General features: G+C 41.3%; 1 protein-coding gene across 1 annotated transcript in view; it reads right to left on the bottom strand.

The window, feature by feature from the left end:
• The window catches only part of ALG5 (ALG5 dolichyl-phosphate beta-glucosyltransferase), a 593,309-nt gene that overhangs the window by 80,954 nt on the left and 497,147 nt on the right, over positions 1 to 15,208 (bottom strand). Inside the window, exon 9 of the mRNA XM_044073307.1 lies at positions 2,798 to 2,883. Coding sequence (XP_043929242.1) covers positions 2,798 to 2,883 — 86 coding nt within the window. The remainder of the gene's footprint in view (positions 1 to 2,797; positions 2,884 to 15,208) is intronic.

Raw genomic sequence — 15,208 nt, 5'->3', positions numbered from 1 at the left:
CGTCCGCAACGGACGACTCATCCTGCTTAGACTTTAACGATTTATCTTTTCGCTTCTTAGCGGTAGCGGGCGTCGGAGGATCCGACGGCATGTTGTAGTTGCACCGCTTACCAAAAACAAGACTAGCACAATCTAACCTGCGTTTAATGGTGCGCTTATTAAATCTAGCGCAAAAGCGATACCCGACTACGTCGTGCTCAGGCCCCAAGCAAGGAATACAGAGAGAGTGGTAGTCCCTATGAGGTATCCGTTTCCCACAAGAAATACAATTATTAACTTTTTCTGACATCCGGATTTAACTGAGGCAAGAAAAGACAAAAATATTCCCCAACGGGGTACTTAGCCCAACTTGGTCTTTGGTCTGAAACTCAGAATACGAAAATTTCAGGACGCCGAATGGCACTTGCAAACGCTGCTTCTGCTTCGGACCATGCGGCAAGAAAGACTGAGGATATGGCGTCGGTCATGCGCTTTAGCACCACTGCGTACTGACATCAGATCCAAGCGACTATGACCGACGCCAGCCTAACACTTTGGTATTCGGGCCGACCGAGGACAGCGGACTACCCACAGGTTATGACTGCAGCAATGTGAGACGAAGAACATCAGAAAATTCAGAATCCTGGTCAGAAGTATCATAAGCAAACTCAGTCCTAGGCTTCTTAGAGGGGGAAGGCTGGCTTCCCCTCATTAAAGTAATAAGGTCTTCATCCATTTTATCATTTGTTTTTTTAGGCATAGAGGCCTGACCATGCAGTCTGGGCGTCAGTTTTCTAGGCATGGTTTCTGAGTTTTAGGCCTTGAAGAAGATGGCATTGGTTTAATACGCAAGTCAGTAAGCCTGAATACACCCTCAGAAGCTGATGCCTGCACAGCGGCTCCAGACCCATCCAAGGTAGAGACATCCGCAGGTTCCACAGTTGAAGCATCTCGCAGCATACCGGACTCCGAATGGGTCTCAGTAGAGGCTTGCGAATCTAAAGTAGTGGGTATCAGGGGCTGCAAAAGCACCTCACTGAGTACCGGCAAACTGGCGACTGGCTTAGGAGAAGCTTTGTCGGCAGCTTTGGACCTAGGCAGCCTGTCTTTATCTTTGCGTTTTTTCGGAATGTCGGTAGTCAGATGGCTTACTGAAGACATATCAGGATAATTGAACCAAAATATTTAGAAGCGAAAATATACTGACGACGGACAGTTCGTGGTTTAAATAAGGCACAAAACCGACAGCGAGGTACGTCGTGGTCAGGGCCTAGGCAAGGAATACAGTACGAATGAAAATCTTTATGAGGTATTTGCTTTACACAAGTAATGCAATTATTTACTTTTACTGGCATTGGTTTAGAGCAAGAAAAAGTTTCCTCAACGGGGTACTTGGCTTTTAGTTGAAGACTTCGGTTCTGAAACTCGAAAATGAAAATTTCAGGAGTTGGCCGACCGGCACTTGCGAACTGCTTCTGCTTCAGGCACCGCATGGCAAGAAAGGCTAATGTAATGGCGTTGGCTGCATGTTTTATACCCCTGATGACCTGACATCACGGAAGAAGGGACAGCAACCGACACAGGACCCAAGACTTTTTTAATCAGGCTGCCTGAGGGCTACTGCAAGGAGATAACCCAAATGTGATGACTGCAACAGTGAAACACGAAGAACATCTACAGTTATCCGGCATCTACCAATCCCCATGGGCGCCGGTTAACCGATAGTTTACTGTAATAATTTTTTTTCTGTTGTTCCTTCCATTACTCTGGTCCCCTTGTTTCAACTATAAACTCTCCATGCAGTTATTTCACATCTGCATTCTCCTTCACTGAGACTTCTAATCTATTAAAAGCATCTTTTCATTTTATAAATAAACCGTTCTTCTTTTGTTATGCTAAACCCTATTCATGTTTCCTGCACTGTCGATTATACTTTTCACTAAATCTCTGTGCCTTTTTCTGTTATTTTACTATTACTCTGCATTTCCAATAGTTCTGAAATAAGTGTCACACATTGTAGCGTTAGGTCAATTACTTTTGTGAGCATTAGGTCCAATTTTACTTTCAGTATACATGTTTTTCTATAATCTGTGTCTGTTATTTCTTCTTCTCCCAAACATATCAAATAATGATCTTTTAATAGACAGACGTTTCCTTGTTAGAAAGTGTGAAATGAATACATAACACTTCTACACCATATTATGTTACTTTCTGAATCTATGGCAACAGTAACAGTGTAAAATATTTTGCAAAACCATCAACTGTAATTCTGGTTATCCAGTCATATTAAAGATGCACCTACACATTATGAAAGAACATTACAAACTAAAAGTAGTGGACATATAGTCAAGTTACTGATGTAACTGTTTATTCTTGGTCTGCTCAGCTTTCCATAATTGGGTGGTTGTCATACTATACAACACTGCCTACTTTGAGACGAGTAGCAAGATCAGTGAAAATGTCATACAGCATGTAGAGAACTGAGTAAGGCCCACATGACAAATAGCTATTTTCTAAAGATCAAATGGAATTTCTGGTATGGTGAAGTGACTTACTGATGGTCACAAATATCGTCAAGGAGATTATACAGGAATTAAGTTAAGCATAACCCTAAAAAATCTAGTTTGGCAACAAATTTCCTCAAAATTGCACAGTCATAGTCAGATTTACCAGCCACACTAATTCATAAAATTCCATACAAATAATTATAACTGCAAAGTGTAACCTTATGCAAGTCAGATGGTTAGTCTGTGTAATCATTATAAGCAAAAAAAATAAATTCACATATCAGTTTTAAGTATTCAGTTCACATACTCACCATCAATTTCTGTCCAGTTGACGGCAATTTCTGCCACTGGTATACTAAAATGCTGGGCTATGTGGAGTAATTCTACATCAAATGCCCTTAAGTGGAGAAAAAAAATAACATGATATAAGATTTATCTTCAATGCAGTCTTTCCACCCTTTCCCTTATGATACAACAATGTCACAAACTCAAATGTATCCTTTGCTGCTGCTTTTTAATCACTCCTCTTCTAGTAAAGGGCCATAATAAAGCTATTTCCTACAGGATGACATGATAAACAAAGGGGCGGTACTTGAGGAGCAGCAGTGCAGCCTCTGGATACATGCTACACCACCTTGTTACTGTTCAAGATGCTGATTACAAAGCTGTTGCAACAAACAGCTCCAAGAAGACACAGTTGTTCCTTTCGCTGTTCCTAACCTGACAAAAACATACAGATTCATATGTACAAGTAAAACATATGCCCAAGACAACAGCAACACTTTCACCTTTTTTGGATACTTACTGCCCTGTGGCCTCCAACAGATGATAGCCAAATAATGGAGGGCCTGGACACTACTACTGTACACAGAGATACCAATGGCAGGGCATGCTATCCTAATCTGCTTTCGCCAGACCCTTGTAAAAACCATGCTCACAGTATGACAGAGGTTAAAGCAATCACTGTTTTACTGGGCTATCTTATTTGTCCCACTGTCTCCTAACACCCCAGATGTTCTATGGAACAGCATCAAGTCTGTATTACATTAAGCTGCAAGTCATGCATTACTACAATGAAATGGGTGAAAGATTAATGTTCTAACTAATGTTGAAACTGAAGCCTTGACAAGAAAAACAGTATCATGTAATACCATAAAACTAGTATCAAATAATAAGATCGATGTCTAGACAATAAAGACAGATTCAGTCATTTTGATACCTTGCAATTACGGTACACAGTGTTTGTACAATTCCAGAAACACATCTGAAAAGGGCCAATCATGACTCAGTCAGATCATCATGTGCAATTTATTGTCAACATATCAATTTCTTACAGGAAGATGTCAGAGTTTACTGCACCTAACATAGCCACACTGAGCATTATAGCTTGAAGCAGAGAGTCACACTGTTGTGAAATGATTATGCACAGACTGGAATATGGATGTAAAATGCAGCACTGTCAGATTCTTTTTTTTTAACCTGCTTAGTCAGACATCTGAACATTTTAATATACACATTTTTTATTCCAGGACCATAATGTTTCAAGGTTAATGACATTTGCTGACTGTACTAAGATTTGTTCAGGAAGGATGCAAAAAAGGAATACAACACCTTAAGTATAGCACTGTGCTGTGTTAATATATCTAGTGCTACAGAAAAGTAAAAAAAATAATACATGGTACCTTGACTACACCCCCAAAGTACAACAGCAACTAACAGCACTGAATATTTATGTAAATGAGAAGGGCAGCATTGATGCCCAATGTGAATTATACCTCTCAACTAGTCACATTTTCACAGTAAAATTTGTGGGTTTCTGGCAAATCACTGAGTATTAAAGTCACTAAATAATGAAAAACAATCGAGTTTCAGACTTCATGTTCATCAGAAAATGCATGCTAACACATCCATCAGCTTTCTAAGTTTATAAGAACAATATTTAAAATAAAATTTGTCTCTAGCTTTTTACCTTTATCCCATTTTTTTTGGCTTTGTCTCGACTTCTTGTGCTGATAGGGTGAGAAGTACGATGTGAATTCAAATTATACATGTATCTATATATGCAGGCACATATTTATACATATATCAAAAAGACCCTAGCAAGCTTGAAACGCCACTATGTAATACATTAAACCTCCTTTGAAGGATGCTCATAGGAAATATGCAGACATGCAAATGATCCCTTACAGACATACAAGACATACATGGCGTCTGAATGCCCCTGATTTTTTTACATGTCTTTATGAAGGCATTCAGGCCATTACAGCCGGCTTTGTGTGGTCAGGGTCTACCAAGAATCTCTACTCTCAGCCTCAAATTTTTCCTCATGAGATGCAAAATCACTGGAGCTATAAGCTCTACTTTTACCAACAGTTTTTGCAGTGATTCACATTTGACTGTGCTATCACAGGACTTCATTGCTGTAAAATACTGACTACATGTTACCATCAAAATCTTACTGTAATACAAATACATACATGAACACTTTTATATATAAAGCAACTACAATGCCATAGCTTTTCTCCCAGCACAGAACCCCAGTCCTATCCTGAATGGTCAGTGTTACTGGACTGGTTTAACCCATTTACATTCTTGTGGCTAATGCTAGGCTTGTGCCTAATACCGAAATTAAATGGCTATCGAGATAAGGCTCACCCACATAATTTTATGTTCATGTCCTGTGACTTGTAGGGCCCATGCAAGACTACATGGTCACTTATCAAAGTAAAGTTGAGTCGCAACAAATAAGTTGTTCATGCCCATTTAATGGCGATACATTCTGACTGCACCGAACAGCATCCTGTCTTGGCCAGCCTTAGAATCCTACACAGGAAGTAGTCAGAGTGTGCCTCACCCACTGCTTACCGAAATAACAAGGCTCCCTACCCTACATCAGACATATCAATGTACACAACAAAAGCTTTATTAAAATCAAGGGCAACGAAGACTGAAACACTGATCAAAAAACTCATCTGCTACTATGTTCCAGCCTACCTGGAAAAGTACCTTGGCTATAAGTCTGTCAGAGAATAGACTACATTTGCAAAGTTGTATGAATTTTGTAAAACTCCCTGCTAGTCCTAAGAACACTTTCATCTTAGCTACTGGACAGAGGACATTTTTTTTTTTTGCCTTGGGTCTAATTACCCAATTCCAAATCACACCATCTCAGGCTTCTGTCATACAAACTTTACTTTTGGCAGCATTAAGTCCTGCCTGTCTTAAAGACTCTGGCGCAACCTGTCCTACAGTTTACTGTGACCCCAATCTTCTTACTAAATCTTCTCCATGGCTGAGGTCTTGGTGGGAGATTTTAGAATTTTACCCTCATGTCTTTGAAAAATAGCAGAAGTCCTGTGAAGTCCATAGGTAAAACAGTATAGTGAAAAAGACCTTCTGAGATAGGTAATGCTGTCTTTTGTTTGGCTTCAAGAGTAATAGGAATCTGATAACACTGCTTAGCTAAATCTAGGTTGTTCAAAGACCTTTCTTTGCTTAGTCTCTCTATGCAATCATCTACTCTGGCAAGTGTCAAACTTCGGTAAATCATCAGTAACTCCTACTTTAATCTTTTTTGAGTTCTTCATGTAGTAATTTTCTTTTCTAGTACCCTACATAGCAAGTTAACCTTCTTCATTGGCACAGATTTTGTGTGTACCAGGCAGAACAAAAAAGATTAGCCAATGACTCATTTATTTGAAAAGTAGGGACAGAATTCTCTGATACTGCACTACTGGTATGCATTTTAGTTCCTAGACTGACTACAGATGTCGGTTTCCCTCCATGGTTTTAACACATTTATGTGATGTGCCTACTCAGGCTTTCTCTTTCTAGTTCATGTTATTTTGGAGCTCAATTTGTCCATTTTCTCTACTACTTCAAAGTTCTATGTCGTGGCAAGGAACTTATTTTCAACAAAAAGAGCTCAGGACATCACTTTGTTCCCTGCTGTAATCTCTCAGAAGTCTGGCATTTTTATTACATAGTATCTGTTGCATCTCTTGTGCCTTTTGTATGTGTTCCTTAACTATTGGCACAGCAACTTTTAACCTATTGTGCAAGGTTGCAATGTTTGCTATCATATTTCTAAATGTTTTTTTTTTTCTCCTCCTCACAAGTCTTTCTTGCTATGTTCAGCAAGCCTCATGGATATCTTTTGTATAGGAACTCATATGAAATAAGTACTATTAAAGCTTAGGACACTTTTCTTTAAGTAAAAAGGGGGGTAGGGAAACAACGGATTCCATTTCTTGGCATCATGCGCGGTTATTTATTTTTTTTTAGCACAGACGTCAAAGCATTATTAAAGTGTTACACTAACTCATCCGTTTGCCAGTGGGCCACTAATGTTTTTAACTATTTTACTTTAGAACATCGACAAAGCTGGTGCACTAGTCTGAACATAAGAGGGGTGCCCTGGTCTATGAGAAATTGTTTTATTATCCTTAACTTGGAGACAAAGTACAGTTTTGTACCTACCATAAATGTAGATGTCCGATAGGTATGCATCTGCAGTCATAACATATGGGTTGTCCTGCCTCAGGCAGCCCTTCGGTCGGCCGGATTCCAAAGTCTGGGTCTGGCCTCGGCTGATGTCGCACTTTCCCCGACGTCAGAGCGTCTGGGGTATAAAAGCATCAGCCGATGCCATTTTCCTCAGTTTTTCTTGCCCCAGGTGCCAGGTGCCCTCTAGGAAGGCTAAATTTGGATAAATGCTGAAAAGTTCCAAACATTTGCAAATTATATACATGAATAAACAAACAAATACACCATAATAGATTCCCCCAGCTAGCTAGAAGAGGGGTAAGCACCCTAGGAATACCGCAGAGGGGAAGGAGGGAGGGCAATCCTGACTGCAGATGCATACCTATCGGACATCTACATTTATGGTAGGTACAAAACTGTACTATGTCCTTCAAGGATGCATCTGCAGTCATAACATATGGGTAGAATACCATAGCCAATCTGGGGGAGGAGGTACTAAGAAAAGGATGGTGTAGTTAAGATCCCCTGCAGGACTGCAGTTGCAAAACCTGCTCTGGATCTAGAGTATAAAGGTAGATTGTAATGCTTGGCAAATGTATGCACGGAGCTCCAAGTAGCAGCTTCTAAAATGTCCTTGGTAGCCACCCCCCCCGTAGGAAAGCTGTAGTGGTGGCCGTGGCCCTTGTGGAGTGAGGCCTGATATTTTCAGGCACTGTCTTTCCATGAAAGGAGTAGCAAAAGCGAATGCAATTTCCTATCCATTTTGAAATTGTCTGTTTGGAAATTGCTCTTCCTTGCACCCCAGTTGCATATGCTACAAAAAGTTGGTCAGTTTTTCTGCTAGTTTTTGTTCTGTCCAAGTAGTAGCGTAGTTGTCTGTGTATGTCCAGGTTGTGCAAAAGTTTTTCCCCTTTATTCTGTGGATTAGGGAAGAACGTAGGCAAGTGGATAGCTTGGTTCAAGGATACCCTAGATACCACCTTTGGCATAAAAGTAGGATTGGTTCTTAGTGACACTCTGTCCTGGTGGAAAATAAGAAAAAGGCTGCACTGCCATTAATGCTTGTAACTCAGATACTCTTCTTGCTGAAGTGATTGCCAGAAGGAATGCAGTTTTCCAAGATAGAAACTGTAGATCTGCTGATGCTGCTGGTTCAAAAGGAGGTAGTGTCAGTTTTTCCAGCACAAAGTTGAGATCCCAGGCAGGTAGAAGGGGGTCTTATTGGAGGTTTAACATTTTTGATCCCTCTCAGAAATTGTCTGAGGAGAGGGTGTGAGAAGATAGGTGGATCCACATTGTATTCTGCTGAAATTGCTGAAGCATGAATCTTGATGGAAGAATAGGACAGACCATTGTGGAACAATTCTGCTAAATATTCTAGGATATGTGCTAGGTTTGCCACTGTGACATCTGTGCCCTTTGATGTGCTCCAAATGAGAAATCTCTTCCATTTAGCTGAGTATGTCTTCCTTGTGGAAGGCCTGCGAGCCTCCAGGATAATGTCCTTCACCCTCTGAGATAAGACAGTTTGATTGGGAATTAAGGAATTTTCCAGGCAGTTAGCTGTAATGTTTTCAAGTTGGGATGTAGGGTCTTGAAATTGTTCTGCGTTAGAAGAGGAGGCCATAGGGGGAGAGGCCATGATTTTGCCTGAGACATGCTTCTCAATAGTGGATACCAGTGTTGTCTTGGCCAGTCCGGAGCTATTAGTATCACTTTTGGCTGTTCCTCCCTGATCTTCAGTAGAACCTTGTACATCAATGGGAGAGGTGGGAAGGCATATACTGTTAGGGCTTTCCAGCTGAAGGAGAGAGAGTCCACCCTCCAAGCTTGTGGGTGGTATGTCCTTGAGCAGAATGTCTTCAGTTGATGATTGAGTGGGGAGGCGAATAGATCTATCTCCGGCATTCCCCATGTCTTTGTTCTGAGTTTGAAGATCTCTGGGTGCAGCCTCCATTCGTGTGCATCCATGGTAGTTCTGCTTAAGCTGTCCGCCAGTGCATTTTCTTTCCCTGGCACGAATTGGGCCTGTAGTTGGATATTGAGATTCAGGCATAGATCCCACAGATTCATAGCCATCTGGCATAGAGGGTAAGAATGTGTGCCTCCCTGTTTGTTTATGTACCACATGACCGTGGTGTTGTCTGTCCTTATTAACAGATGTCCTTGTTGGAGGAAGGGTTTGAATGCCTCGATTGCATGCCTCACTGCCAGCATTTCCTTTTGGTTTATGTGCATGCTTAGCTGCCCTTGAGGCCATAGGCCTTGGATACATTTGTCCTCCATGTGTGCTCCCCATCCTCGGTCTGAGGCGTCCGTGGTGATGGTCTGCCTTGTTTTTGGTTTGTTGAAAGGCAACCCTCTGTTGGACTGGCAGGCCTGAGCCCACCACAGGAATTCCTTTTGAAGGCATGGAATGATTGGTATCATGGTTTCTAAACTGTGACTGTGTTGAGACCATACACTCCTTAGGTACCATTGTAATTTCCTCATATGCAGTCTGGCATGTGGGATTAGAATTATGCAGGATGCCATGTAACCCAGGGCCTGCAGGATTTTCCTTGCAGTAAGCTGAGTTTGTCTTGTCAGAATCATGAAGTAAGCTGGAAGTTGTTTTTGCTTTTCTTCTGTGAGAAAGGCCATTTGGGTGTTTGTGTCCAGATCTGCACCCAAAAAGGTTATCCTTTGGGATGGTACTAGTCTTGACTTTTGGATGTTGACTGTGTATCCCAAGGTCTGTAACAGGTGTATGGCATAGGCCAAGTCCTTTAACAATGTTTTCTTGTTGTCCGCTTGTATAAGGCAGTCGTCCAGGTATGGATAAATTTGATTCCCTGTAGTCTGCAATGTGCAATTACTGATGCCAGGCATTTCGTGAATACTCTGGGCGCAGTAGATAAGCCAAAGGGCAATGCTGAGAATTGATAATGCTCTGATCCTGCAAGAAATGTGAGGTGTCTTCTGTAACTTGGTTGGATAGGGACGTGCAGGTATGCCTCCTTGAGATCTAGAGTCACCAGCCAAGACTCCTTGCCCAACATGGGAAGAAGTTGCTGTAGGGTCAGCATTTTGAATTTTGGCACAATGAGATAAGTGTTCAGTGCGGACAGGTCGAGAATAGGCCTCCATTGAGTTTCTTTTCTTGGTACAAGGAATAGTCTGGAGTAAAATCCTTGGCCTTGTTCTGAACATGGTACCTTTTCTATAGCTTTCATCTGAAGTAAATTGCTGATTTGTCTTAAAAGCCTCTGCCTTCTGATTTGGTGGAAGGTTTGGCATTCCGCTTCTTTTTGGCAAAGTGTGGAAGTGAAACCTGTATCCTTTGTCTATTATTTGCAATGTCCATGTATCCTTTGTAATATAATGCCAGTTTTTTGAGAATAAAGCCAGCTTTCCGCCCAAGGGTGCTTCCAGTTGATCCCTGGTAGGCGGAATCAGAGTCAAGTCATTGAGTCTGTCCTGTAGTCGTGGTTGTCATGGTAGCTGTTGCACTACTCCTCTGGTTGGCAGGTTGCCACTGACGGCCTCTGTAGGAGCCCTTCGATTGACCTCTGCCTCTAGGGCGCCTGTTCCTGCCTCTCTGGGCTCTGTCCGAGTCTGGAAAGGACCAATTCTTTGTAGGCCAGTTTCTGCTGAATCTGGGTGGTTGAACTTGCAGGAAATCTTTAACTGTTTGCACAGATTTTGCTTTTTCTTCAACCTTTTTTAGAATCTCCTGTGCAGGGGAGCCAAATAAACTTTGTTTCTCCATTGGAGCATCGAGGAGTTTAGCTTTGACATGGTCTGGCAAAGATTGCTCCTTCAGCCAGGCATGCCTACGAATAACTGCACCAGTCATAGCTGATCTAAATGAAGCCTCCAGTGCATCATAGCCACATTTTAAGAAATGATTACTAACTTGCTGTGAGTTATGTACCAAATCCTGAAGAGATTTACGGTCTAGGGGTTCAGGAGAAGAAAGTTTCTTATTCAGTTCATCTAACAAATACTCTTGATACTGTATCATATGGAACTGACAGTTTAAAGCCCTGACAGAAAGAGTTGCAGATGTATACACCTTCTTTCCCCATCTCTCTAAAGCTCTAGACTCTCTTTCAGAGGGAAGGGGATTTTTGGCAGTAGCGGCTGCAACCCCTTTAGGGCCCTGAGAAATAGTTTCTGGGTCTGCAGAATGGGCTTTATACAGATGGAAATGAGAATCCGGGACCCTGTAGTATCTGTCAGGTTTGGCAGGGGCCAGAGGAAGAGTATCAGGGGCTGTACTGACATCATTGTACAGATCATCAATTACATTTAGAACAGGAGGTATAGCTACGGGCCTATGCTGAGGCAAATGCAAAAAGGTCCTTAATGTTTTTCTAGAATCAGAGAAATCCTGACCTTGCCATTGAAAGTGCTCTCTCATGGAGTGTAAAGTCTCCCCGAAGGAAAACTCTTCAGAAGGGGAGGCCAAAGGAATAGATTCCTCTGCATTTGAATCCTCATAAGGTGAGTAAGCCCATTCCTGGTGGTCTGACAACTCAGATCCATCCGTGGAATCATCTGAGGAGTGTGGTTCAGAGGGGTCAGCCCTGGGCCTTTTGTCAGGAGGTGGTTGGGAGGCCCTGTCTGGGTGAGGTTGTGAACCCCTAATTAAGGAGATAAGGTCCTCAGCAAGGCTGAGGATCTGTGAACTAGAAGAAGGCCTCTGGGGTGTAGATTTGGCAGGCAAAGCTTTTTAAAGTTTGGCAGCTTTAGCCCTAGAAAAGGCCTTAATGGACATAGAAGCTGGGGGCCTAGCTGCCCCACGTGCAGGGGTAGAAATGTCCAAAGGTATGGTGTTGGACAATTCCTGAACACTAGCTTCGGTAGGTAGTTCTGAAGCAGACTCAGCCGGGGCCTCTCGGGCCTCGGTGGTCGGAAGTATGGTTTCGGAAGAAGGAATCGCCGAGGACTCTGTTTCGGCCGAAACCGAGACACTCACGGTAGGCCTAACCGTGGTTTCAGCCGAAACCGCGGGCCACGAGTGTCGGTCCTTTTCCTTGCGTTTTTTGACCATATGCGAAGTCGGAGTCTCCGACGGCATTTTATAAGCAAAAGCGGCTCCAACAAATTCCTCTGCAAACTCCGACCGACGTCTAAGAGTTCGTCGGTTGAAGGAGGCACAGGCTAAACAGGCCGATACGTCGTGGTCTGGGCCTAAGCAAGGAAGGCAGTAAGAATGGAAATCCTTATGAGGTATTTGTTTCCCACAAGTTAAACAATTATTTACTTTGTCTGACATCGGCTGAGGCAAGAAAGAGTCCCCAACGGGGTACTTAGCTTTTTCGAAGTCTTCGGTAGCTGAAATCACTGGATCTGACCGACCGGCACTTGCGAACAGCTTCTGCTTCGGGCACCGCGCGGCAAGAAAGACTGAGGAAAATGGCGTCGGCTGATGCTTTTATACCCCAGATGCTCTGACGTCGGGGAAAGTGCGACATCAGCCGAGGCCAGACCCAGACTTTGGAATCCGTCCGACTGAAGGGCTGCCTGAGGCAGGACAACCCATATGTTATGACTGCAGATGCATCCTTGAAGGACATCAATAGTTCTCTGCCTGTGGACTAACCACTGCATTTTCACAGGGATAATGTTTCAGGAAACTTAGTGGCATAATCAGTCATCACAAGAATGTACTGATAGACATTAGAAAGTTTTACAAAGGGACTTGCAAGATCCATAGCTACCCATATGAACAGGACTTCAATAACAGGCGTGGGTATCGACAGACTTCTGAAATGAGGATGTGGTACCTTCTTTTGACATTGTAGGCAGAGGGCACAGAAGTTAAATATCATTCATAACATCATGCCAATAAAACCTAGCTAAAATTTAAGCTTTGGTTTGGTCTTTCCCCAAGGGTCCTCACAAAATATGGCTATGTGCCAGTATCACAAGTGTTCATTACATGTTTTGGAATCAACAGTTGGCACAGTATTTCTCCTTTATCTTTGGTTACCAAGTGCTGCAAACCATTCTTAAATTCAAAATATTAGCATGGGATGGTGCCATTCTGCTCATTTGTTTCCCCTCCAGTTCTGGCTACATTTTCTATGATCATGCTTTATGCATTGTCCTCACTGTGCTTTTTTAAGTTTCATTGCTTATCTGTGAAGTCCAGAGTACTTTCATCAGTATTCTGACATTAAGTAGTGGGTATAACCTCTTCACCTATGAATACAGGTATCAGTGTTTTTTCTTTTCTTATTCCTTCTTCTGCAAAAGGCAATTCACGTCAGCAGCTTTCTTCTGCTTTTTGCTTTTGACAATTCTTTTGCTCTCATCTTAGTAACTTCTGTCTCTAAAGACAGTACCGTAAATGTACGTTTGAGCTTCCAAAGCAGGATAATACCACAAGTCAGGACTGTAACAGTGAAACATGAAGAACATCCACTGATGAGACTCCTGCTTCTTATTACCCACCACTTCAATATTACAAAGGGGAAGCTGCAACTTTATTCACATTCCCTTTCTTCTCTTAGTGGGTTTAGCATTTATTTATTTATTTCAAATTTGTTAACCGGGCTACTCCAACTGGGTAAGAAATTACCTATTTTCAGTGAAGACCCGAGGGAAAAGCCCCAAACAAAACATACAAATACATATAAATAGAGAAAATTTAATAATGAAAAGAGCAAAACAAACTTACGGATACAATGGATAAGAAAAATAAATGTAATCCAAGGAATAGTACATAGCTATATACAAGGTCAGAAGGAAAGTGCAAAAGAAGATAGGAGTAGAGGAGGAATGAAGTGATCTAGAGGGAGGAGAAAAAAAGAAGAGCGGTAGGATAAAGTAAATATATAAAGAGGGAGGATATAGAAAGAAGAGCAGTAGGATAAAGTTAATGATATAAAGAGGGAGGGTATAGTAAGATGTGCAGTAGGATAAAGTAAATATATAAAGAGGGGGGTATAGAAAGAAGAGCAGTAGGATAAAGTAAATGATATAAAGAGGGAGGGTATAGAAAGAAGAGCAGTAGGATAAAGTAAATGATATAAAGAGGGAGGGTATAGAAAGAAGAGCAGTAGGATAAAGTAAATGATATAAAGAGGGAGGGTATAGAAAGAAGAGCAGTAGGATAAAGTAAATATATAAAGAGGGGGGTATAGAAAGAAGAGCAGTAGGATAAAGTAAATATATAAAGAGGGAGGGTATAGAAAGAAGAGCAGTAGGATAAAGTAAATATATAAAGAGGGAGGGTATAGAAAGAAGAGCAGTAGGATAAAGTAAATATATAAAGAGGGAGGGTATAGAAAGAAGAGCAGTAGGATAAAGTAAATTATATAAAGAGGGAGGGTATATTAAGAAGAGCAGTAGGATAAAGTAAATGATATAAAGAGGGAGGGTATAGAAAGAAGAGCAGTAAGATAAAGTAAATTACATAAAGAGGGAGGGTATAGAAAGAAGAGCAGTAGGATAAAGTAAATGATATAAAGAGGGGGTTATAGAAAGAAGAGCAATAGGATAAAGTAAATATATAAAGAGGGAGGGTATAAAAAGAATAGCACCAGGATAAAGTAAATTGCATAAAGAGAGGGGGGTATAGAAAGAAGAGCAGTAGGAGAAAGTAAATATATAAAGAGGGAGGGTATAGAAAGAAGAGCAGTAGGATAAAGTAAATATATAAAGAGGAGGGTATAGAAAGAAGAGCAGTAGGATAAAGTAAATATATAAAGAGGGAGGGTATAGAAAGAAGAGCAGTAGGATAAAGTAAATATATAAAGAGGGAGGGTATAGAAAGAAGAGCAGTAGGATAAAGTAAATATATAAAGAGGGAGGGTATAGAAAGAAGAGCAGTAGGATAAAGTAAATATATAAAGAGGGAGGCTATAGAAAGAAGAGCAGTAGGATAAAGTAAATGATATAAAGATGGAGGGTAAATAAAGAAGAGCAGTAGGATAAAGTAAATGATATAAAGAGGGAGGTTATAGAAAGAAGAGCAGTAGGATAAAGTAAATTATATAAAGAGGGAGGTTATAGAAAGAAGAGCAGATTGGATAAAGTAATTTATATAAAGAGAGAGGGTATAGAAAGAAGAGCAGTAGGATAAAGTAAATATATAAAGAGGGAGGGTATAGAAAGAAGAGCAGTAGGATACAGTAAATATATAAAGAGGGAGGGTATAGAAAGAAGAGCAGTAGGATAAAGTAAATATATAAAGAGGGAGGGTATAGAAAGAAGAGCAGATTGGATAAAGTAAGATAAGAAAG

The sequence above is a fragment of the Protopterus annectens genome, chromosome 5.part1 (genome assembly GCF_019279795.1).
Source record: "Protopterus annectens isolate FY-2018-M chromosome 5.part1, PAN1.0, whole genome shotgun sequence".
Taxonomy (NCBI): domain Eukaryota; kingdom Metazoa; phylum Chordata; order Ceratodontiformes; family Protopteridae; genus Protopterus; species Protopterus annectens.
This window is presented reverse-complemented; position numbering and strand designations above follow the sequence as displayed.